Source organism: Astatotilapia calliptera, chromosome 11, assembly GCF_900246225.1.
Source record: "Astatotilapia calliptera chromosome 11, fAstCal1.2, whole genome shotgun sequence".
NCBI classification, from domain to species: Eukaryota; Metazoa; Chordata; class Actinopteri; order Cichliformes; family Cichlidae; genus Astatotilapia; species Astatotilapia calliptera.
In genome coordinates this window covers 12,362,418-12,388,031 of record NC_039312.1, presented here as the reverse complement: position 1 = coordinate 12,388,031, position 25,614 = coordinate 12,362,418, and the positions used below count along the sequence as shown (strand labels likewise).

At 39.9% G+C, this 25,614-nt stretch overlaps 3 protein-coding genes, 1 long non-coding RNA gene and 1 other non-coding gene across 8 annotated transcripts; 2 read left to right on the top strand and 3 right to left on the bottom strand.

The window, feature by feature from the left end:
* Positions 1–1,770: 1,770 nt before the first annotated feature.
* Positions 1,771–2,256, bottom strand: LOC113031340 (uncharacterized). The gene is made up of 3 exons (XR_003273719.1): positions 2,155–2,256; positions 1,971–2,069; positions 1,771–1,828 (listed from the first exon to the last, which is right to left on the bottom strand). It is a non-coding gene; the product is annotated as an uncharacterized LOC113031340 (long non-coding RNA).
* Positions 2,257–3,333: 1,077 nt separating this feature from the next.
* Positions 3,334–3,405, top strand: trnaa-ugc (transfer RNA alanine (anticodon UGC)). Its single transcript has one exon. It is a non-coding gene; the product is annotated as a tRNA-Ala (tRNA).
* A 1,742-nt stretch (positions 3,406–5,147) lies between these two features.
* On the bottom strand, positions 5,148–9,719 carry LOC113032171 (uncharacterized). Its single transcript, XM_026184877.1, has 6 exons — positions 9,469–9,719; positions 9,036–9,150; positions 8,431–8,657; positions 7,795–7,942; positions 6,447–6,569; positions 5,148–6,357 (listed from the first exon to the last, which is right to left on the bottom strand). The coding sequence occupies exons 2-6, from the start codon at positions 9,118–9,120 to the stop codon at positions 6,275–6,277; spliced, it is 666 nt and encodes a 221-aa protein (XP_026040662.1). The 5' UTR covers positions 9,121–9,150; positions 9,469–9,719; the 3' UTR covers positions 5,148–6,274.
* A 721-nt stretch (positions 9,720–10,440) lies between these two features.
* Positions 10,441–17,039, top strand: LOC113032351 (B-cell receptor CD22-like). Of its 3 annotated transcripts, XM_026185233.1 has the most exons (7): positions 10,441–10,564; positions 15,234–15,584; positions 15,681–15,902; positions 15,991–16,263; positions 16,450–16,531; positions 16,632–16,665; positions 16,770–17,039. In XM_026185233.1, exons 1-7 carry the CDS (start codon positions 10,525–10,527, stop codon positions 16,803–16,805), a joined length of 1,038 nt encoding a protein of 345 aa, XP_026041018.1. In that variant the 5' UTR covers positions 10,441–10,524; the 3' UTR covers positions 16,806–17,039. The 3 variants fall into 3 exon arrangements, with proteins under 3 accessions (XP_026041018.1, XP_026041017.1, XP_026041016.1); XM_026185232.1 differs by lacking the exon at positions 16,770–17,039 and having other exon boundaries at positions 15,237–15,584; positions 16,632–16,738; XM_026185231.1 differs by lacking the exon at positions 16,770–17,039 and having other exon boundaries at positions 16,632–16,738.
* Positions 17,040–19,266: 2,227 nt separating this feature from the next.
* Positions 19,267–25,464, bottom strand: LOC113031560 (lachesin). Of its 2 annotated transcripts, none has more exons than XM_026183736.1 (9): positions 25,117–25,464; positions 24,870–25,012; positions 24,555–24,637; positions 24,251–24,456; positions 22,369–22,629; positions 21,643–21,954; positions 21,383–21,482; positions 20,531–20,594; positions 19,267–20,183 (listed from the first exon to the last, which is right to left on the bottom strand). In XM_026183736.1, exons 1-8 carry the CDS (start codon positions 25,169–25,171, stop codon positions 20,534–20,536), a joined length of 1,221 nt encoding a protein of 406 aa, XP_026039521.1. In that variant the 5' UTR covers positions 25,172–25,464; the 3' UTR covers positions 19,267–20,183; positions 20,531–20,533. The 2 variants fall into 2 exon arrangements, with proteins under 2 accessions (XP_026039521.1, XP_026039522.1); XM_026183737.1 differs by having other exon boundaries at positions 24,870–24,940.
* Between the last annotated feature and the right edge of the window lie 150 nt (positions 25,465–25,614).

The window sequence follows — 25,614 nt, the reverse complement described above, 5'->3', positions numbered from 1 at the left end:
AAGCTGAGAGGCCAGGAGCTTTTTTCTGTTTTTTTTTCACATTTGCATCATCGATAAACCTCTGCCATGTTAAACAGATGTGGGGAATCATCTCTGGATGCCTTTCAGTGGTCCTCGACACTGACATAGCTTTGACAGGCATGATTTGCTCGTCTTGGTTCAGGTGTCCATTGTTCTTGTGGTGTTATCATTTGGAGGATTGAAGGTGAAAGCTTTTGCAGATTGAAGAGCTTTGCTATGGGCTCAACATGTGGTCATAAATATTTTGTACTTGTAAGTCAGTTTTGTACTTGTAAATCAGGATTTGTATGTGTAAAAAGAATTTGTGTGTGTGTAAAATTTTTTGTATGTGTAAAAAGATTTGTGTGTGCGTAAAAAAGATTTGTGTGTGGACTTAGCCAGAAAAAAACCCTGCAAGTTACAAGTACGAATTTTGACCCTGTTTTTCTTCCTTTCATCTGATTGGTCAATGTCATGTCAATCACAAATGTAACAATCCAATCAGAGAACAGATGGGTTTTCAAGAAGTCATCTAAAGTCATTTAAGGTCCTTGAATAATATATCTGTCATTAAAGGAGCCTTTGTCACTGTAGCTCAAAGCCATGTAATGCTTTCGTGTTTTAATGATGCAACTGATCTTGCCTGATCTGCACTTCTCGTTTTAAAGTATCTACAACCTCAGAGTACACCGTTGTTTTCAGAGATCATAACATATGTATATGGTATAATGTGTGTTACAATGAAAGGATTAATAAATAATATTAGCATCACACTTAGCATAGATTTGATTAGTGCATAACTCTAACGTACAGATAGAACAACCATTACTATCGCATTTGATGTTAAGCTGCCAGTTTCATTCACTATGGGGTCACTTCAATGCAGACAAAGTTTCTTCTGTCTGCGCAGTCCCTGATCATCCACGTGCTGTTTGTGTCAAACTTGGACAAAGTCCCACAGTGTTCCCAGTTGGACGGACAGTCCGGCAGCATATCTTTGGGACCTGGTTTGTCTCCATTTAACCAAAACCATTTTCCTCCCAGGAAGCGCAAGCCAATCCAAGCCTGAGAAACACAGGACAAAACTGGGAGAGTCACTCCTGGCTGTGGAAGTGTTGATATAAGAGATTTCTATTTGCAAATTAAGCCGGACACAAATACTCATTACCGAGGCTTTAGTGAAGCCTTTCCTGAAATGAATATTGATCCTTTTTTTAATTTACCCCCACCCCCTCCTTCCCCCCCCCCATGCAGTTGTTTTGTACAGTATAGATTTTAAACACATTGGACATGAAAGGACATCTCCACAGCACAGCCTGCCTTAAAGCACTGAACTAGTAGAAAGAGTAAAGCCACTTGAACGTGAACTCCTCTGGTGTTTAATGCAGAATCTATGAACAAGTGATGCATTTAGAAGAACATCTATAATTCAAAACTAATAAACTCAAACCTCATCAGTGGTTGCTCTGTAGATCCTGTCTCTGACATAGTTGTACTGAGAGACATCGGTCAGGCTCAGGAGGTCGTACGTACAACCAGCACATGATGCTTTCATCTCTCTGCAGTGAATCAAGGCATCCTCCCATGTCTTGTTCTCATTCACCACCACCAGGTTGTCAACAAAACAAAAAGGGTTAAACTTTTCAGAGCAAGCATAGCCTACCCAGCCTCCGATAAAAGCATGCAAAGAGCCACAGTCTGCAGTGAGTGGCTGTCCTGGTGCCCAGTTTCTGTAGCTAGATGCTAAACTACCCGTCCAGTTCCAGGTCTTGCCTCCCACTCGATACAGTCCAATCCAGCCCCGTTTGTCAACATCACCTGAGTTTACCTGGGTGACAGTGGCTAGGTAACCATAGTTTTCCATACAGTACTTTACAGCGTCATACCAACTGAGCATAACAGTGTGATACTGGATTACATCACCTCGGGAACAGTAGACATTATTGATACTTGAACATTGTGCACTGTACCACATGAGGTCATCTCCTACAACTGCACAGTAGTCCTGCTGTGCAGAGGCCCATTTGCTGGTATGTGAGAGGTCATCACCTGAGACACCTTCACCTGTTCTGAAATCAACACAACAATCATCTCAAAATCAGCATAAACAGACATGGATATTGACATAAAGGTAATTTCAAAATTGACACTGACCTTAGATTTATAGACTTCCAGAATGAGTCATCTTCAGGATCTCTGAGCAGACCAATCCAAGTGTTTGGGATATTCCTTTGGACCAAAAATGGTATAATAACTTTCATATTTATCATCTCCAAAGTAGCCAAGTCAACATAATGTGTCTGGCAGAATAGTCTTGCTTGTGTCCAGTTCTTTTTCCCAATAAAAATTTGTGTGTCACGTTCAATGTTTCCTTTTAAGCCACAGGCAGCCGTTAGTACGAGGCAAAGTGCCAGTTCAAAGTTGCTTTTCCCCATATCTGCTCCTGTTTGGACAACAAGCCACACAGATCAGTTTTCAGAGATTGTATTTGCTGTCAGTCAGTTTATGATGTGATCCGTGGCTGCTGAACAGCAATCACCCTGCTTTTATAGCAACCAGCTATGTGATCAGTGCCACCTACACACACCTCAACATCCAGCTTACCAATAGGAACTCTGCACAATTTCAAATACATTTCAAATGGCCCTGTTGTTGTACTCTCCTGTTGTCACCTTTGACTTTGTTCTTAAAGATGCTCTCCTACTCTACTGTGACACTACATGTTTTATTTTATATTTGTTGAAATAGTTTGGGAAAACTCTTCCTTTCTCTCTAATTGGGAAACTAATTGCATCTGTTTGAGAATGTCTAATTTCTTTCTTAATAAGTGTGCAATCCAGTTAACTCCCACTACTACTAATAAGTGAGGTTTTAACAACAGCTCAATCATATTCAGTCTTGTATGGAGCTTGAAACAGAGTTAATCTTAGTTCAATCTTAACCCTGTATCCCTAGCATTACCCACTGCTAAAACCCCCACCAAATCTGGTATATATTTATACGATATTTGCATGAATGGGGGTCTTTGCTTCTTTCAAGCAGTTACAAAGGAAATAGGGATTGCAAAGTAACATCTTATCCCTGCTACCTGCAGGTAACGTCAGGTATAAATTAATTTTGAGACTATAATAGAGAGTAGCATGTAGAAAAATATGTTAAAATCCCACCTGACGCTCTCTTGTCTGCAGGCGCCTCCTCTTCTGCTAAGCGGGAAAATTACTTTGGAGAATGTATTCCAGACGACATTTGGGAGAACTGCCTTGAAAACATACAAGAACGCTTTCCATTGTCTCATTCAGTTTAAATTCATTCCCAGGCTTCATTATGTTGTCAGGGGATGTAGCTCAGTGGTAAAGCACATGCTTTGCATGTCTGAGGTCCTGGGTTCAATCCCCAGCATCTCCAGGTTTTTATACCATCAAGCTTCTGAGCTACAGCTCAAAACTTCTACTGAATTTCCTGGAGGAATCCACCCGAGGGATTAATAAAGTTTCATCTAATGTAATCTACTCCGAGTTGCTGTATAATATGTATCGAAATGTGTCCAGAGTTTTTGACTATCCCACAAAATCCAGCTTTTTTTGGCTGAGATATGTACCCCAATGTATGCGGTCACTAAGAAACTGTTTAGACCAGAACCTTTTTTTTTGCTCACTCATGGTGTTTCTGAGACTTTCAGAAACGTTTTCTGTCATATTGTCTTTTAGCAGGCAATAAATAAATAGATAATAAATAGACTGCCCACTCAACCTGACAAATACACTCCATCTAAAAAAGATAAGACACGCTGGGGATGACAAGAGATGTACCTGGAAAGACTGCTGAGTGAGTGAGATTCTACATTGGACTTATTTGTGGATGTGAGAAGGATTTTTATTTTCTTTCTTTTCTGCCTCCACATCAATCTTTCCCTAAAGTTTTCATAAAATGTAGGTGTGTCTAACAAAGGATCAGACGTTTCTTTCTACTAGAAAAACCATGACAGTAAAAGTGGCCTGATCTCATTTGCTCCTTGTGTAAGAAAATGGGAATCGTAAAAAAACAAATTTTAAGTAAGCACATAAAGTGGACCCAAATGCAGCCATGTGTGGTGGAGTAAAAGGCTCTGATGCTCTGTGTTTTAAAGCCCCAAAGAGATTTTATACATTCAAATCCAGCCAGTCTCTGGGCTTAGTTGGCAAATTAAGGTTAGGTAAATGTCTGAATTTGAATCTTATTCAATATGACAGGCTACTGACCTCTGTCTCTTTCACGAGTCTTAGTTATTGGTCCAAATGACTGAAGTGCAGAAGAAGATGATGAAATGATAAAAGAAGATATCAGCAGAAAGCAAAAGAGCAAAGGACTTTCAAACTGGATCTGTTAAAATAAAACCTTTGGTATGGTCGGCCGTTCTGAAATATTTAACTGACTCAGGATAATGAGCCAAACATGTGAAGGGAAAATCCATCAGTTATCATCATAAAGCTTAATAATTCATAATGTGGATCAGCTGTGGACTGCCTTTCTTAATTTTGAATATAAACAGAGAAGAGAAGAGAGTACAGTCTAATACTCTAAAACCATCTGCATTGTTGAAGCCGGATTGATATAAAAGTTAACTTTAACAACAATTTGTATTTGTTGTATAAAAATGTGGAATTTTTCATAGATTCAACTAAAGAAATGGGAGCAGATGTTGCGCCGGATATTGTGATGTCTAATCGCATTACTGACTCGTGGTTGCAGGGACAATTCATCCGGGTGTCTTGTTCTAAAGTGAATACAAGAAGGTCTGACCAGCACAACATTATAGAAGGAAAAAAAATCTGATGGTAAACTTCCTACAGACTACAGAAGAAAATCAAGCCTACATCTACAACAAATGTCATAGACATAGACATCCAGATATCTCATTAAACACAACGAAAGGCCGTATCAAACGTAGTTTTTTTATCTAACTTATCTTCTTAGGCTTTTCTGGGCCTGGATTCTACAAAAAACATGGTCATAGAATGATTTTTTGATATATTGATTAGGAGTTAGAGCACCTAACCTGCTCCTCTAATAACTAATGACCCAAGATTACATAGTGACCCACAGAGCGAATCAAACAGCTCAATATGGAGAAAAAAAATCAGTAAGGGCTGGATTAAAGTGCACTCAGCTTTTATTTTTAACATCAGTGTGTCTCATGAAAAGTGTGAGCAGCTGCAGCAAGATATATGTAAAGAAACATACAAATATATTTAATATATGAAAAAATTAAAGTAGAATGCATAGACGGCAAATAACCACATACACACAAAGCATAAAGAGTGATACACCCTGAGCTGTAAAAACTTAAAGCAACTCTGCTCTGTGCTGTCTTTATGGAAAAAGCAACATATAAATATAGATGCTCACTTCATTCAATAAACTCCAGTACATCAACATCTACAGTGTACTTTTAATTTATTAGCATATGCAAATTATGTTGACTAAGAGTTTTTATTCACAGTCATTCTTTGATGATCAGCTTTTCCTCAGAGTAAGTGCTTCCCTCAAGTGGACAAACTGACCTACTGTTAAAAGCACATGTAGTTCCTGCATTAGTGAGCAGCCCATTGTCAGGCTGAAAGCCTTCAAAAGCAGGCATAAATGGAGCAGAGAGAGAAAAATGTCAGTGCCATGTAGTAAAACATGGCACCGACTGGCTACAATGCACCGTCATTTCTTTCCTTTTCCTTCCACCTGGAGCTGAGATGAAAACATGTTTACAGATTCAAAATCATCAAGTGATACTAAATTACTTGTAATCACAATTTCAAGTTTAAGTGGCCTAAATCACATCGTCCTTTCAATAAGTAATCAGAATTGGTACAGGTGATTTTTGCGTCGTTGCACTGCATAAATGTGGAATTATAATATTTCCAAAATAAAACAGCTATAAAATACCAGTGTTGTTTTTCAAGCTAAGAGAACGACTTATTTAGATGTAAATGAGCTCATTGCTCTTTGTCTGCCTGATTTTTCTTTTCTCTACACACATACATACACTAATTTTAAGTAAGTAAGCAAGATTTATTTGGCTTGTGGTCACGAATAATTTAAAGCGTGAGAAGAAATTATTCAAAGCATCTAAATTGAACAGATCAAAGTGTAGGAACAGATTGTCTCGTCATATCTATGAGCACTTTCAGTAAAAGTATTGATTTTAAACATTTGCAACAGCATTATCTCCAGACCTTGGCTCAGTCCAGCTCTCACTTTAGCTAGCCTGGTAACAAAATAGAAACAGTTTGTGTATCTATTTTCAGTCTGTCACATCCTGACTTGATTTCTTCTTTTGTTCCGTTGATACAATAGTGATCATATCATCTTCGGTTTCTTCCCCACCTAAAAGCACAGACACATTGTATATTAATTGTCAGGCTATTTATTCTTCTCAGTCATTTCTTGTGCTAATAAATTTATCCATCACTCACCGAAGCATTCCTGGAAGGACTCAGATTTGACCAGGAAGGTGTATAACAAAGCTGCCACTAACAGGACGCCAAAGAATCCTCCAAGAATACAGCCAATGAGAAGGACATTGGTTGCACCAGTATCTAGGCATAAAGTAAAAATAAAAACAACATGAGTGCAAAACAGGACACCGCCATGTAAAGGAAACTTTACATGCTGTCTCAATTACACAGGCTTTTCGTGGTCTCTGCAGATTGAGCCAGCCTTGTTGCATCGTGTTTAAGAGAGGTCTCACCTTTCAGAGGGTATCATTCTTTTTCTCCTTATCAGAGGAGAAAAAGATCACTATATCTAAGATTATAACTGTATCTGGATCCTATGTATCCAAGTCATGCCATGAACAGATATGATGAAGAAGGCTTTCAGTTTTAAGGCATTCCTCAGAGATGAGCACCTCCCTGTAGTTTGTGTGCTTAGAAATGTCCAAAAATCTCAATGCCCATATATGGATGAGCTGGATGATGTAACCAGAGCAGCCCTAGTCTCGGCAAAGTAAATACATTAGAAATTAGACTTGCACCTGATTATGTACTGTGTGTGTGTGTGTATTTAACTGAAAAGGCTGAAAAGACGCATTGCTTATTACACTTTCAGTTTGTCATAAGGTGCGTCCTGCTTCGAGGTAGGTAAAACTATATGCTCTCTGTCTCCTCTTTTCTGCCTCACTCAGTCCTCTACTTCCTGGAGAGATTGAAAATGAACACTGACAAAAAAACAAACAAACCACTCAATAAAAAGCTAAAGGGTTAAAATGACTGCACATTAATGAAATGCTGCCAAATTGAAGTTAAGAATCTCATATTGAAGAAACAATTTGAGTTTTAGTGGTTTATCTGCAAAAAAATGATCACTTAAACTTGTTGCCATAAGATGTAAAAGCTGCAATGCCCATTGTCTGTGGAAAGTCACTAAGCTCAGGGTGTCCTCTTGACAGTACAGCAGGACTCCATAGACTGCAAACATTTTGTTGGGCACAGTGGTCTCAGACTTAGTGTCCCCCACAGAGAATTGACAGGTCTTAGTGTGTAATGTTGAGGTCCTACAATTAAGAGAGAAAACCCAAAAGTCAGATGATCCCCTCTGAGAAAGAACTAGGAGATGATGTTATTTCTCCTTTTAACCCCCTTTTAATGGTAAGAAACTACGGGAAACGCTCAAAGTGGGGCAACCATCTGATTAAACTGCAACTACTGAAAGGTACAAATAAAGCGACTTGGACCTGAACCCAAGAGACTACTGGATTGAATTAAACTGAAGACATGCAACGTTAGGCAATGCACTTAGTTTTACTGTATTTCAATACTTCACCATAAACATGCAGGACAGCAGAGAGCGCTCTCGGGTTGCTCAGCTGCTGACAAACTACTCTTGTGCCGTTGTGGGGCAAGGCAGTTCCCAGGAGGGTCCACGTAGCCAGCGACTCTCCATTCTTCATTTCACAACGTCCATAGACAGCCTGAGGATGGAGAAAGAGGAGAGAAAGGAGACTGAATAAGGGATTCAAAAGTGCTTCAAAAGAAGACGTTTTCATAGGGTGATTGATGGTGGTCAATTTACAATGTCAGCACAATCTTAACACACGTAAGACGATGATACTATAAAATGATCCTGGGTCGTTTGATGGGGATGAGTTGAAAATGCACCATAGTGCAAACATGTTAAACTCATGATTGAATGTCCTTATAATGACCACTTACAATGAAAAAAATGAATATGCAGACACGCTTAGAATATATAAATCCACGGCACAGTGAGGGCTGCTGTAACCTTATTGTAAATGTGACTTGGTTCTACTTTGGTTTCCTAGAAAAGCTTTGTCATATTTGTTCCTCAATGTGCACATCCTGTTTCTGCTTCTTCAGAAAGACTCCCTGTAATCTAATAGCAGCTGTTTCCTGTCAGAAAACAACAGTCACATGGTCACTCCCCCCTCCCCTCCCTCACCTGGGGGATGTCTTCCACGTGGCCACCGGGGCAGGTGAGGCTGTAGTTGTGATTACTCCCATACAAGGTAAACGTGAGGTTCGGATGCGCTTCGGGCACGCCACAGTGAAACACTGCAGGCTCTCCCACACCCACTGAGATGTTAGATGGCTGTGTGCTGTACTTGAGAGCACCGGTGCTTGGAGCTTTGGTGGTGGTGCTAGCAGTACTCAAAGTTGTGTTTTGAGCTGGAGCAGTGATTGGGTGATCAATGCATGCGCGTGAGAGAGAGAGAGAAGGAAGAAAAATGATCAGGTAAAAAGTAAAAAGTTGCAATTTAACAAATGCACTGCTAACCCAAATATATCAGCAATTTATATTTGGTAAAACTAAAGAGTAAAAAAATTCTTATAGAAAGTAAATAACATCAAAGTTATTTCACAAAATAAATACAAAACAAATATCCAAATACAGAGTCACACCTCCTCTCCTAAATGTATATCTAGCCTAATGACTGGAATGAAATGGATGGAAAGATTTGCGACGATGGAATGAGGAAGCGTGAGAGAGGAATGTCTCAGTGACTGCAAAGTATATTTTGGAAGTCATGGATGTGGTTGGTTTACCTGAGGAAGGTGTGCTGATCTGGAGCACAGTCAGAAACAAGCACATCAGAGGAAGCGCCCTTCTGCTCCTCATTTCTCCGTCCATATTTTTTTCACTATAGTTCCAGTTAGTAACCTGCAAACAACAAAAACTTCATAAACCATAAAAGAAGTTCAGTGAATGCAAAACCAGGTTATACGGGTGCCTGTGTGCGGGAGTGTGTAGATAACCAGTTATTTATGCAACCATTCTTTTCATGGGTGTAGTGCAGCAGTAGATGAACACTGTTCTAGAATTAGATATAGCAAACTGAGAGTGTTGACAACAACATAGTTTTAAAAATACTATAAATTAAACATACGCGCAATCTAACATGCTGCTCTATGTCACCTGAGCAAATGACTTACTTTTTTCATTTTAGAAAACATATGAATTTCAAATGAAATTACTTACACTGAGCACAAAACGAACTGGAATTTCCCAACCAGCTCTACAGAAAGCTTCCTTATTTGAAGATTGTTTGACGGTGCCTCTTTAAAAAGAAAATCCTATTTATTGCACAGATGTGGTGGAGACCGGCCGCTGTGACGAACATCTGCGCCCACTGTCCATAACAGTGTCACTGTCCTCACACTTCTTACCCTTCGCTGCTTCACTTCTTTCTGCCTATCTCCATCCGCTCGCTTCAGAAGTTCAGGACAACAGGGCGCTTTTAGGAATGTGGAGAACTTCCTTATGTGCAAGCTGGATTGATGAAAACAAGTAACAAACAGGTTATGCAGGCCCAGCCTGAACCGATTATAGCTGGGTCAGACGTCAGGTTCGCGCACGCGCACACACACACACAAACAAATGTCTTAAACCTGTCTTCTTTGTTCACCCTTCAATCAGTGATGCTTCTCTTTGAATGGTTTAAAAAAGGCACAAGGGACAAAGTTCATGGTAAATGATCGTGACCTGCCAGAAATGCCTTCCTTCTGTTAGAGGGTTTTCTTCATTTTTACATTTTGGTGTTTGGCTGGATGGAAAAAATAATCGAGGGGCATTTGTTTTCAAAGTTGTCATATTTTCATTACGAAGTGAGAGTAATAACAGAAATGGAAGTTGAACTAGTGAAACACAAGTTCCCCATCTGCCAGCTTATAAAAAAAATCTTGAAAAAAGTGAATAATAAGTTACAAATAAATGAATATTTGCTGTAATTTATTTATGAATGGGTTTCACAAATGTTATTAAATTAGTTTAAGGCCAAAATAAAACCATTCTGTCTTCTGTTTTGTTGTTTTTTCATCTGACTTTAAATTGTCACATTTTTGGCAATGAGTCATAACGGAGGATGGGTGAGAGACCGCTGAGCCCTCCCACTGTCTGAATCTCAAGTTCATGCAGAGGTCTCAATGCAACTCTACAGAGCAGAATGCAGAAATGTGTAGCTGGCATCTACTGTATCAGCTACAGTAGACGCCAAGACTTCAAAGCTGTGTGGAAATATTGCGCATTGATGTGGAGATGATGATCGCAGTGCTGCTGCTCCTGACTGTGAAGTCAGGTAAGAAGATTATTTATCAATTGAGTTTTAAGATAACATAAAAGCTTGGAATGGAATAAAACTTCTTTTGATTGCAATTCTAGACTTTTTTTTAAGTATACTTAGTAATTATCTGTTATGTCTACACTGCATGGGGCTGCTTTTACTTTGTAAGAGCCAAAGAGTGAATGTGGAACATGAGGATAGAAAATAACACAGTTGTTAAGATGACTGTACCTGCTGAAGCAATGATGCATCAAACAGGAATAAATAAAAAGATGAGACAATGAGTAGAGGGATTATATTATTCTGAAAGCAGGTACTTTCCAAGATTCAAATTTTTACAACCAACCATCTTTTTTTCTTCAAAGTTTCACTTTGATGTTTTGGACTTTCAGTTGCTAATGTGTAGCAGTGGAAGACTTAAATGCTGAAACAGTTAAAATGCTGTTTAACTGTTTCAGGATGTGTGATTTTCAGCGACTGCAGACACTCAAATACAAAAAAGTACTCAGTGGGATTTTCCTCTTTGAAAGTTAAAAGGCAACAAATGAGCAAGAAAAAACATTGATGAGGATGAGAACAGCAATATTATTCTCCTTAAATTTTATCGGAACCGATTGTAATCCATCAAATATGAAAAGCTTGGTAGAGAGCTGCCAGAAGAATATTATCTGATAGCAATTAGACAGTCACGTCACAAAAAAGAAACACACCCAACCTCTACTTGCTCTCAAAGGAACCTACTTACTTTCCTATTCTGTACCCAAAACACGTACCCAGTTTTCACTGTGGCAGTTCACATGCACATTTGAAAGTATTTGCATTACACGCACTGCTGGCAATCATGTAATCGGGTAATTTCCCCTGATTAACTGACTGTTTTAGTATCTGTCAGGTCAATGTTTGGTTATTTGTTTCAGTCTGAAAAGCCAAACCAAAATGATGACAACAAAAAGCTGCAGTTAGTGGAGGCCGAATAAGAGTGAACAGCAGAGTGATCTTCACCTTCTTGTTGTTGCCTTGTTTTGACAACTTCACTTCCTCATTTTTTTGTAAGAAGTAAAAAACACACTGTTCAGCGGTTTACTTCAATTTCCCCTTTACGTCTTGTCTTTGAATTCTCCATAATACAGTTTTTCTCGATTGCTAAAACACATTTCTTGAAACTACGCCTCATATCCTCACAACAGTAAACACAAATCCATAACATCTCACTCAATTTCCCAAACATCCTATTTCCAGGTCAAAATGAAGCTCCACACCCAAAACTATTCACTCCTGCTGAAAAACCAAACTTTGCCCTCAGACATCAAACACAAGCCCTCAAAAACACACACACTACAACAGAGTTTTGCACACTGGTACAATTAATTCAAAACAATAGTTCCAAAACAAATAGGTTGCTTATGGTTCTCCCCTTCAAAACCCTTGTCACATGATAAACACAAAAGACGCAACCAATGTATGTACAGTGGCACATTGTCATTCATGTACTATACAGTACAACACACACCAGAAACATTATCCCACCTCAGCATCTTGTCTGTGGTCTGGGTCAGGCCAGAGAATCTCATCCACATCACAGACTATATTGGCCCCAGCCAGGCAGCGGGGGGAAAATCCTCTTGCATGCATCTACTGATATGTCTAGGCAGGCCTCTTCCATGGCCTGAAGGAGGTGAACACGGACATAAGGTTCTCGGTCATACACTTTCCACCGCCATGCCGAAAATAACTCCTCTATCTGGTTTAGAAAGGGAGAGTATGCAGGCAGAAAGATATTAGAAAACCTTGGGTTATTGGTAAACCAGTCACGAACCAGAGCAGCGCGATGGAAGCTGACGTTATCCCACATAACAACGTAGTGAGGCTGCTCTGGCTGTGCTGGTTCCCTGTAGTCCAGCTAGAACATATGTTGTCTTAAACCATCAAGAAAAGCAAGGAGAAGCATAGTGTTATAGGGTCCTAGTACGGCATGGCGGTGGAGTACCCCTCATTGGCTGATGGCTGCGCACATAGTGACATTCCCCCCACGCTGACCAGGGACATTTACAATAGCCCGATGGCCAATTATGTTCCTCCCCCTTTTCCTTCTTTTGGTCAGGTTAAAACCTGCCTCATCCACAAAGATTATTTCATGGGGAACAGGCCGTCCTTCAATCTCAAAGATTCTCTGCAAAACACATAACACAGTAGAGTCAATCGGTACCCTGAACCACAGTTCAGGAGTGCTGAAATGGCAGCATAAACTGCCATGCTGTGATGGTACACAATACTTTATACAGTATCAAAACTCATTCCTGAACATATTCCACACGTTGGTTTTTCACTCTGTCAGAGTTTCGTTCGAAAGGGACTCGGTATGCCTGTTTCATCTGGAATTGATTCTTTCGGAGGATGCGGTCAATTGTGGAGAGGCTGATGGCATTTATGCCTCGAAAAAGATGATCATCCTCAATCACTCTCCTTTGAATCTCTTGCAGGCAGATTACATTATTTGCAATTACCATGTTTACAAGTTCCCTCTCTTGCTCCTCCGACAAAAGCCTTAACCTGCCTCCACCAGGTGGTCGTCTCTGTGTCCTACAAAAATAGAAGCACTCATTACTGTAACTGTCACACATTCATTTTACAGGAAAATAATGGAAACATACTGAAACTCAAGACACACAAGTTCAGTAACTTAAACGTTACTGTACAAAGCAGTCTTACTGCAAGTACACCTACCTGTTTTCCTCCCTGAAGGTTCTGATGATGGAGGCAACAGTGAAGAGACTCAAATTTGGTTGTACTCGTTGCCCAGCCTCCCTCATAGTCATCCCATGGACAAGGACATGGTCAACTAAAGTGGCTCGAATTTCATCCGAGACTGACTGTCTTCTTGCCCTTGCTCTTCCCCTTCCTTGTCACCGTCGTTCTCCACCTCCACCTCCTTCACCACGTCCTCCTCCTCCTCCACCTCTCCCTCCTCCTCCACCACCTTCCTGTTGTCCTAGACCACCTCCTCCTCCTCTTCCACCACGTCCTCCTCTTTCACCACGTCCTCCTCTTTCACCATGTCCTCTTTCTCCACCACGTCCTCTTCCTTTGCATCTCTTTGGATCCATTGTTTCAAACCTGAATGAGCTGACTTTGGCCCTTTTATCTATCCATCGCAGGTTCTGATTGGTGTGTGCTAAATTTTGACTCCTAGTGTTTCCACCTGGTTAATTGTGTGCTAATTGAGCTCAAGCTATGCTGACTTAAGTTACAGTTTTTCTCAAATGCTAAAACACATGTCACAAACGTTACCACCAGGTCCCCCAATGTCTAAACACAACACCCTTCTCTAAAGCTACATAAACACAACCACACCTTCCCACTGCAAAACTCAAACTCCCACACCAAGAGAGCAGCTCGAAGCTGTCAAAACTGTAAACACTATACACAGCATTACACACTACAGCAAAACTATTGAAAACACAATGCCCAATTTGTGAGAAGGTTCTTTGTTTCATAACTGCCAATGCATATTTTAGAAACTATACAGTAACGGATCGTCGTAGATCTCTGCAGAGGATTAGGCATTTAGATTTGTGAGTTTCATATGAGTAGTATAAATCTATAGAAAATCCTGCATGTACGTACACTACTGTAACACAACTCAATGCAAAAACAGAATCTATTGCACACAACAGTAATCTTGAAAACATGAACAGGGTGTGAAGTTTTTTTATTTACGTTATTCACACCACACACACACCACAATCACTGTGCGGCATCATGTCGCTGAGCTGTTGCTCGCATCTCGTCAGTAATGATGGTGCGAGGTTGTCTTGCTCTCCCTCCTGGACCTTCTCCTCTCCCATGTTGGCCTTCTCCTCTTCCTCGTTGGTCGCTCCTCTTCCTCCTCTCATTTGAACTCCTCTTCCTCATTGGCCTGCTCCTCTTCTTCCAGGGCCAGCTCTTCTCCCTCCTCTGCATCAAATTCCTCTTCCCCTGACTCTGCCTTCATCCATTGTGTTTGTTTGGACTCTTCAGCATACTGTGCACTCTGAACTTGCTTTTACATGTGGGTACAGCATTAGCAACAAGTGTCTTCCATTTTGAGTCATTGTGTGTAGTGAATGACGCCAGGTGTGTTCCCTGTGTTCAAAGATTGGTGACTGTGGCAAGCATTTTGCATCACATGGGCTTTCATTTGAGAATATGAGCAGAGTTGTTTTGCAACATGTGTTTTAGCAAGGAAAGATGTGTTTAGATTTATGAGTACAGAGGGTTGTGTTTTGTGAATTGTGTCTTCATGTGACATGTGTTTATGGTACTGGAATATGGTGGCTACATTTGGTAAATGTGTTTAGACTACTGGTCATTTGGGTTACAGGACTGGCTTTTGTGTTTTAACATTTGAGAAAAACTGTAACATTATTGCATGCTAGTGCTTTCTAAATGACTACATGGTGTAAGCACTGTAAAATGTAGGGATTTGTGTGTAGAGTTTTGCAGTAACAGTTCACCAAATTTGAGTCATGTGTCAAAGCAGGGAATAGTGTTTATAGTTCAGGGAAATGGGTGAGCTTTTTGAACAATAGCGTTACGGTTTTGAAATTTTAGTTTAGAGGCCTGGTTATAGTGTTTAAGCAATTGAGAAAAACTGTAATAAAAGAAACTAACAAAATATGTTCTGTCGTGTTTCATCACCTGTCAGCAGGAACTGTGAGTGCTGCTTGGTCAGTGACATTTGAAAACCCAGATCTTTGTGCTATAAAGGGATCATCTGTGACTTTTAGGTGCGTATACAACTACACAGCTGGGGAAACTGTTAGAACGACTGGATGGTACAAGGGACGTTTGGAAAATGGTGTCTGGAAACGAGTTGAGCTTTCAGTCGACCTTCTGTCGTATCGCCATCGTTATGAATATCTTGGCGAACAGCAGCACAACTGCAGCCTGAAAGTTCATGACCTGCAGGTTAATGACACTGGATATTACTACTTCCACTTTGGCACGGATACGATAGGAATGCGTAGCAAAACTTCTGTGCATCTGACCGTCTCAGGTAAAGTGATTTTACATTAAACCTGCTCTCCAGACTTAATGTTTCCAGCCTCTTGTTCTTTTTAAAAAAAAAAATATTTAACTGACCCACATCCAGAGATGAGAGCCACAGTGCAGCCGGAGAGAGTGAGAGCTGGAGAAAAGGTGACTCTTGAATGTGTGACATCGTGCCAACTTGGAAGCACACTCTGGTTCAAAGATGGACATCCAATGACAAAAACATTGTTGTGGGCGCAGGCAGAAGACACTGGGAAATATTCATGTACTGTCAAGGGGTATGAGTCAGTGCAATCACACCCTGCTGCTCTGGATGTTCAGTGTAAGTAGATGAAGATAATATTGATTCTTGCAAGCTGAGTTTTTACTCATACAACACAAAGTGCAACCAGTGACTTTGTTTAATGCAGATTCTCCACTGAACGTGTCTGCTGAGGTGAGTCAGGCTGGCCTCCTGTCAGTGGGCAGCAATGTGAATCTTACCTGCAACAGCGCTGCTAACCCTGAAGCAGATAGTTACACCTGGTACAGCTCCAGCTCCAGGCTTCAGGTGGCCTCGGGCCGGGTGCTGTCTCTTCCCTCTTTGGAGGTGTCCCACAGTGGAGTCTATCTCTGCCAGGCCGGGAACAGTCTCGGAGAAAGCAACTCGACGGCGGTCCTGCTGGAAGTGGAAGAAACAAAGAGTGAGTCTGTCAGACGAGTGGGCATAACCTATTGTTCAAATGATGCAAATTATTAGTAGATATTTCATAAAATTGTTGAGAAATCCAATCTAGTGGCTCAAAAAAATGTGCATTTATTTTTACATTTTTGCAGAGGAAACTATGCAGGCTTGGTCATTTGTCATTTTCTCCTACTTTTCTTAACAGTTGATCGTGTTATCCTCCTTTTTGGTATTGGAGTCAAAGTGGTTTTGATGCTTTTCCTTACACTGATTATTATCTGGGTTCGGTAAGTGAATCATACCAACTACTCCTAATTTAGTAGCAGTTGGATGATTTTGAATGTTTTTGTGCTGTGTTTGCAAACGTCTCTCGTTTCCTTGTTAAAGGAAGGGGTGGTGTAATCCTGCTGGGGACAGTAAGGTGAGAAGGATGACACGTTGGACTCGGGTCTGTTTGAAATATTGATTCAAACTGATTATAACCGTCTCTCACAAAATGTCTAATGCTGTCCTTTTATGTTTCAGATGGACAGCAATGATTATGAAAATATGACAATGTGAAATGGGTAAAAATAACCCAGAAAACAAGAATCCACACATACTATTATCATTTGCTAAATGTTGTCAGTACAAAAGCAGCAGGCTTTAAAGCAAGTTTTAGAGATAGGAAACATTTTATGAAAGTTTGACCTTATTCAACCTTGAAGAAGAGATCAGAGGTCTAAAGTAACATGATATTTAGAATATCCATATACAGCAGGTAAAACTTGTATATAATATAATATAATATAATATAATATAATATAATATAATATAATATAATATAATATAATATAATATAATATAATATAATATAATATAATAGGGGCACGGTGGTTAGCACTGTTGCTGCACAGCAAGAAGGTACTGAGTTCAATTCCACCATCAGTCTTTGTGTAGAGTTTGCATGTTCTCTCCGTGTTTGCGTGGGTTCTCCCCGGGTACTCCGGCTTCCTCCCGCAGTCCAAAGACACGCTGTTAGTCGGGATAGGTTAATTGATTAATCTAAATTGCCCATAGGCGTGAATCTGAGTGCGAATGGTTGTCTGTGTTTCTATGTGTTAGCCCTGCTACAGACTGGCGACCTGTCCAGTGTGTACCCCGCCTCTCGCCCCATGACAGCTGGGATAGGCTCCAGCGCCCCCCGCGACCCTGGAAAGGATAAGCAGAAGCGAATGGATGGATAATATAATATTTAAGCATTGACTACGTCAACAAGTAAATATACTTCCAAAGGTGCTAAACTGATCAAATCCACACATTATGCAATATTTTGTGCAAAATCCTTTGTTGGTGACTACAGCTTCAAAATGCCTCCTATTTAAAGAGAAATTATTTGCATGCATTGCTCAGTCGTGATTCTTCCACACAAACAGTCCTGATGGTTCAGTGGACCCTTTCTGTGAACTCTGACCTTTAGTTCTTTCCATAGATTTTCACTTGGGTTCAGGTCAGCTGATTGGCTGGATCATTTTAGCAGCTTTATTTTCTTCCTCTGAAACCAACTGAGAGTTTCCTTTGCTGTGTGTTCGGGATCATTGTCTTGCTGAAACGTCCACCTTCATCTTCATCATCCTGGCAGCAGATACATTTTTTCATTCATCCTTCCTTCAGTTATATTAAACATGTTGGCATGGTGTTGTTGGGGAGATATATGTAGTGCCTTTTAAACATGGTGTGTTTTTTGGCATCTAAAGAGTTTTTCAATTTTGGCCTTGGCATTGCTTTCTAATTACTGATAGATTTCCTCTGGTGCCATGACTTTCCACATCTTTTTGCGTCTCCCTTTTTTCCTGGGTTCAATACTTTTTCCCTGTGTCATTTCCCATTATTACACCTAATTTGTGGACATCTGTGGTTTATTTCCCTTGCATGTGTGGATTGGATGGGTTATTACTGACATCTGGTGAGAATTTCATGTCAATAGCACCTTTAGAAACACATTTACTTAGAAAATTGGTGACATGATAAATACTTATTTTACCTGCTGAATCAGTCCTTATGTGCCCAAATGTTGTTAATAAAAACAATGGTAATATAAATGTAGTTGTAAATAGCTCTATATAGCATTAGTTACTTTTACCTTGGAGGAGAGGTCAGCGGTCATGTGACATGAAATTTAAAATCTTCATACAGTGCTTTCTATACGTTGCCAATACGCACCACACTTGATGGTCTTATAGTCTCTAAGTTATAAGGATTTTTATCTTTGTCCAATAAATGATTAACTTGACCTAGACGACCTTGGTGGATGTAAGCCAAATTTTAATGGATCGTTAACGTGACCTCACTCTATGTTCCTACAAAGTTTTATCAGAATCAATTCAGATTTTTAGCTGACAGACAGAATGACAAGCACAGAAAACATAACAGGTTTATGCAGAAAGAAAGAAGAAGAAGAAAAAGCTGAGCTGCAAGGTTGCCTTCGTTAATACTGGGTCATTGTTCAATTTCACGGCGCAGGGAGGGAGAAAATATAAATGTTTAATTCAACAATTGAGGCCCACAAGCCTTAGTGTGAATAGGAATTCTCCTGGGTGAAACTGAGAGGACATGTGATCTCTTTAAGTCTTCCTTCACACCAGTGTGTTATGTTAGCCACATTGCTGATGTGTGGACATATGGCTTTCATTGGTTACAACACTTTCTGCTCCCCCTTGAGTTACAATAAGCATGTGCATTCTCTTCTGCTCACAGGTCACATGACACCATCGCTCTCATAGTCTTTTCTGTTGCTAGAACTGTGGTTAATGTTTTAAAATGTTCAATGTTAATTGTAACAGAAGCTTGGATAAATATTTGCTGCCATATAACTGTATAAAGATTATTGTGTAAAACTTGTTGCCTTTTGATCTGCTTCCGGCTCTTCTTTTTTTAACTATTTTTTTTTAATTTCCAAGTTCAGTTTGACTTTGAAAACGGTCCGAAGTCTGAGTTTTGTAAGTTTTGGTCCCACTGCAGTTTGCTGGATACTTTTCAGTATAAATTTCAGCTCGTGAGCATTTAATGAAATTATAAGTTGGCACTGACAGCACAATACATGCTCTACAGATCACATGAAAACATCAAATGGCTGCAAAAATGTGTATTAAATGCAACTTGTTACAGCTAAGAGTCACATGTGCAAAACTGTCTCTTTGGATAGTTGTTAATGAAACACTTTATTGTTTATTAAAACAACTTTGCACGTCACACCTCACTTTAATATGGCAAATCAAACAAAAGCAAAATCCTAAAATAGTGCAGTTTTTAGATGTCTGGGTGTTAGAGTCACTGTCCTCTTGGTTTTCATCCTCTCCCACTTCTCCTCACGCTCTGCTCAGTATCTGCTGGAGGCTTATCGCTCTCAGGAGTTTACTCAAAGCCACACAAACAGGATCCAGTTGGACTTGCCAGCAGCACTTAATTGGGTTATCATCTTCGCAGTCATCATCACTGGCAGGCCTTCAGTAATAACTTCTTCAATGTTTTCTCTTTCTGGACATTGCTTGTACATTACCCGGTGCACTTTGTGCTGTGTGGTTACAACCCTGTGTCAGGAAGTGTTAGCGAGATCTCCGGATGTCGCCTGTAGTCGTGTTATGCAATGAACCGTGGAGGATATTTAAATTCAAATCTGTTACGGCAACACTCCAACAAACTGAAGCGAATAACATAAAATAATAAAATAAAATACAAATAAAATAAACTTAAAAACAGTAATAAATAAATTTGAGGTCATATGAAGGGGTGACATTTGTTTCCTAGCTTCTTTCTTTTGGAATAAAACCTTTTCTTAGAGATGCATCACTTCATCCTCGACTCAGTACTAGGCTTAATCCTAAAGAAGAAATGCATTTAAACTAATGGAAAACAAGCGGGTGAAATACATTCTGACGGTGCTCCATTGTTCGCTTCTTTCTGAAAAGGAAACGAAAGCTCAGGTCAGTGCTTTGAAATCTGTCGCATCCTGCTTGCTTGAATGAACATTGATGTTTATCACATGAGCTGCACACGCTCACAGCTGGTGAGAACTGGTGCCAAAATTTGATTACCACCTTAGACTTCAGCCATAGTGTAATAATCATTTAAAGTTAATGTGATGTGGTCTTACTTTGGGGAAAGTGATGTTAGTAACCACACAGGAGGAGCTGAAGAAAAATATTTGCTCTGTGTGTGTGTGTTAGAGAAATGTACAGATCTGTTGTTGGTGCATGTGCTGCACTGTGGGTAAGATTCTAGGTAGAATAAAGCCTGATTTCACTGACTCTTTAAGGCTCTGACGCAGTTGCAGTGAGCACATATGACTGACGTCTGGATGACTTCTGTCTCCTGAAAGCAAAAAGAACAAAACATTTTAAGAATAAAGACATTGTCACTGCAATCTAAAGTCACTTTTCATGTTATATAATGAACTAAATTCATTAATTCATCCTTTCAGTCATATTTAAACCTACTGTTTAACTATTTTGGTTCCTTAAATGATCAAAGTTAGTAACCAATCAATCTACCTCAGAGATTTAATTAGACTCAACTAGACTTCTAAAAAGGTATTTGATATATGAAATTAAAATTAACAGCAATCATTACTGTATATTCAAACTTCGGGCCATAACATTTTTATGCATCGGTGATGACTCAGCAGACAAAATTTTTTAAAAATATATGATTATATAAGAGAGACCCAAGTCTTGAAAATGAAAATGTGCACATATTTAACTACATCATGTTCAGTGTTATAGTTACAGTACTATGTAGAAACGCTCTGATATATGGAATTAAAATTTCACAGGACTCATTATATAAATTCAAACTTCCTATCATAAAATTTTTATCCAAATCTGAGATGGTCGAGCAGAAATCTCGTGTTGATTTGAGATAGAATGACCCAAGATAATTGATTGATTTATCTTTTTGGTCATATTTAAACCTAACCTTTAAGTAATAACTCATTTGCTTAAATGATCCACGCCAGTAACCAATGACTCTGACTTAAGCAATGACCACTCTCATTTGATTTTAATGAAATTATTTTACACATATTGTGCACGAGCCCAGCTACAGGGACTGTGAAGTGAATTATGATGAAAGTTACTGGTTGTAAACAAACAAAGGCCCACCTTATGACACAGATGGCTATGACAACAATAACCAGAAGGATTCCAATGAACACTCCAGCAATCACCCCTTTTCTTTTTCCAGAGAGGGGTGGGATCACAGCTGCAGTTGACAACAAAATACACATTAGTAACACTTAATGTTTGAAAAAAATGGATATAATGATATTGTGGTGGTAAAGTTTGGCTTTATGTGATGTTTGACACTGTAGGCAGGGAAAGGTCTTAATATTATATTAAGACCTGCCTCTTCATACACCTACCTCTGGAGGCTCTGGGCGTTATACTGAAAGTCTGAGATCCATGTCTGTTTCGTGCCACACAGCAGTGCTGCCCAGATTCCTCAGTGGTGATGTTGGCACTGCTGGATGTCTGGCTGCTTCCTGTGGTTGTAGCTACAGTTCGTCTGCCTTGATGAAAGCTTTTGTCTGCGTCACTGAGACATGCTGCACCCTGGTACCAGATGTATGTGTGCACGGGCGGGTTAGCATCACTGCTGCAGGTCAGAGTCATGGGGAGCTCGTAATCTAGCTGTCCAGCAGGTGACACTGAGACGGTTGTGTTTCGAGGAGCATCTAGAAGGAGGCATTAGAGATAAGTTAAATCTTCAAGTGAGTTTGATTCAATTCAAATCAGTTTTATTTATATAACACCAAATCACAATAACAGTTCTTCAAGGCACTTTATTGTAAAGTAAAGGCCCTACAATAATACTGAGGAAACAGAGGAAATAAAAACTCTGTAAGAGCACTGCTTGTATCCCTGTTACAAAAGGTTAACCCAGGCTTAATGTGGAAGTTTTTTACTTTTAGAATTTCTCTAGAAAGAGTTAAAATGCTTCGTCAGCAGCACATATTTTAAGCTTGAAAATTTTCTTTCTGCTCTTTGGAGTTCTGTGTGTCAAAACAAGCTTAATAAATAAACAGATGAATGACCTTGTATATAAATGTTGATCTGATTTTTACATTTATAACAAAAGCTTGACTTACACTGCACATCAACTGGTAGTATGGTTGAGTTATGCACTTTGGCTCCAGTTTGCATCTGACAGTAGTAGCTGCCAGAGTCATCTGATTTAACTTCAGTAATATTCCACACCTGTCCAGTGTGTGTTACGCTGTTACTTGTGCTCTTGTGCCAAGTCACATTGGCCTGTGACTCTGCAGGGCTGCAGCAGGCCAAACGTAAGGTTGCACCCTCTGTGATGCCCCTGGATGGATTTGCTAAGGCAGTGACTGCACTGGGGGAGTCTGAAGGGAAAAAAAACAGAAACAGACAAAGCACATATGTGGAGATTATTATTTCATATATTCAAATGGAAAAAACAATCATGAATTACAAAAAGCTAAAAGTCAACAACTTTTAAAACACTATCCTAATAGTTAACTAGTTCATTTTTGTTAATGAGGACAGTATTCAAGGAACAAGCTCTGCAGCTGAAAAACAAAGCCAAAGTAAAAAAAACAACAACAAAACAGTTCCTCTAACGGTAACTGGAGGCTGACTCTAAAAGTGAGTCAGCCTCCATAGGTGCACATGTAAAAATGCGCAAATAGAGCAGAAGGAAGTACACTTACAGCCTGGTGTCTGTAGTCTTTAGGTACCCGTCCAACAATGCAACAACCAAAATACCACATTTGAGTCTAAAAAAAGTGGTTGGTAAGCCAATGGGTGGAGTGATTTATATACCATTTGTACATGCCTATTTTCTATTTAAAGGTAGGAGGAAACCACTATGAATGCTTTCTATTCCATTGTTTTTTGGGCCATATCACTATTACATGTGATAGTATGTATGTACTATTTAATTTCTTTATAGATCCACAGAAGACCACCAGTTTTAAAGGACAGGACTCTGATGCTCTCATATGCATGCAGAACCAGACAAGCTATACCAAGACATAGAGCTGAGAGGCTCATATTAAAGCACACACACAGGGAATGTGTTTTAATTTAATGCTAAACACTATTATTCCACAGTGTCTTAACATAATCATATAGCTATTTGCTGTCATTTCTCACACCAGCTTTATGTAAGACAGACAAACTCAACTCGATTGCCTCTCAACAGGTTATAATATCTTTTTCTCCCAAGCTCTGCAAATACTAACCCGTCTTTAATGTTTAGCTCTAAGAGTAATTTGACTACAACCTCAAAAGCATCAAAGGTTATGAAACAGAGTCTTACATCAAGATTACTTAAACCCAACAAGTCGTCGGTTTCACTTCAGCTTCTCATAAATAGCACAAAATGTCAGACAAAGGGTTGCACAAAGGAAACTGTTACTGAATATTGCAATGGTGCTAGAAAAAGCAACGAGCTTTGCTAAGCAGTCATTTAAGAAATACAGTAAGGTAAACTGTAAACGCTGCTAGCTTTAGGTTATTGGACAGTAAATGCTGGTCTCTGACTGCGCTGTGTTTCTGACAACAGGGAATCACACTCAGATCCATTCATCAAGAAAACAAAATAAGAAACAGAGCAAACAGAGATATATTCTGTGACAAGGAAGTTGAGCAACTTACAGAGAAGTTTTTTTTTTATCTTACTTACAGAGAAGTTGACCAATACATAGCAAAAGAAAGAGAAAGACAGACAAAACCACAATGCACATAGAAAATAATAAGAAGGGATGTGTGGTTTGTCTTTAATGGTTTGCCAGGTCATACTGATGTGACTCATCCAGGGTATAAAATGATCACGACAACAGGAGGAAACTCATAAAAATAGATATAAAATAAGGTATCTTTTCTTGCGTACTTTGCAAATCTATAAAAGCTTTTGAATGATGGGGGGACGATGCGTTTGCTGATTGCACACCATCATTGTTAACAATGAGAATGATATTTTTACTCATTTAAGGTTCACACCTGCCACCAGGAGCTGTACGCCGGCCTGCTCTGGCATCTTCTCTGTGGAGTGGTTGGTGATGAGGTAAAACACGTAGGTCCCGCTGTCTGACTGCCTTAGATCAGTAATCCTCAGAGAGCAGACCTTGCTTCCTGGTTCTCCCAGGTACTGCACCCTGTTCTGGTAGGATAGATCTGGGAAGATGTGATCGCTGTGGTACACGTATCTAACACAGACAGAGGGACAAGCAGACAGACTTAGACACCTGTGCTCTTTACTTCCACCCTCGTGTGTGTTTCTGTGACTTCAACACATCATTGTTACCTTGCCGTAATACACCGGCTGTCTTCAAGGCACCACATCTCAGACAAAACCATGTACTTTTGTCCTCCTTCACCTCCTCCACCCTAACAGATACACAGAGCTTTTTAAATCAGTGGATACTGTAAAGTGGAAAATTCTAGATTAACTTGACTGTATCTGTTCAAACCACACCCAAAACATCACCTGTAAGCTTAGCATAAAAACTAATTTTGGCTAGTTTTTATCAAAGAACTGACACTTGTTTTTATTCTGACTGCAGTTTTTAGCTCTTAATGCACAGTATAACTGCTAACAATGCCTTCTTTATTGAAATACCTGAGCAGAGGGCCACCCCTCTTCCCTGGTTTCATTGGAGGTCTGCGGGTAGTCATAGGAACACGGGATTTCTATGGAAGAACCAATCACAGCACAGATGGGACCAGATGGGAGATGAACTGACCAATCACCAGCAAGAATACCTGTAATACCAACAAAAAAACCCCCTAAATTCTAACCATCACTGTCTTTGCGTGAAGCTCGGATCCCAGCATGACTGCTGCAGCGCTTTTATATATGTACCTACCTTTAAGAGAGAGTGTGACCAAGAGCCAGCAGTTCTGAGCCATGCCTCCATGCATCTTTTGCCTTCTTTGCTGTCTGTTTAGCTGTGGTGCTCTGATCCTCCCAACCTTCTTTGGCTTCACTCTCACCCTGTCTAACAAGGCGTCCTCTTCTAGTCTTTGGGTAATTCAGTGCAGTTGTATGTGTAAGTCAAATGTCAAATTCCCTTTTATACTATCTGCCAACGAGGAACTAGGACCGTGACTAGGCTTTCATGTCAGTAAAGAGAACTTGGTGTGTGTTTGTGTGAGAGAGAGGGTGCCGGCTGGTGGATACTGCATGCATCTGCTGACTCAGATTGAGGTCAACAAGTTCAGTATAATATACAAAATAACAGCTGACAGTGTTTGTCTCAGTGAGCTTGTGTTTATATGTCGGTGCGTTGAGCTGCGGCAGGTCTGTAGGGGTCCCGAGAGAGCCCTCGCGCGCGGTTTGTCCACTCAGAAACGTGTGCTGACGT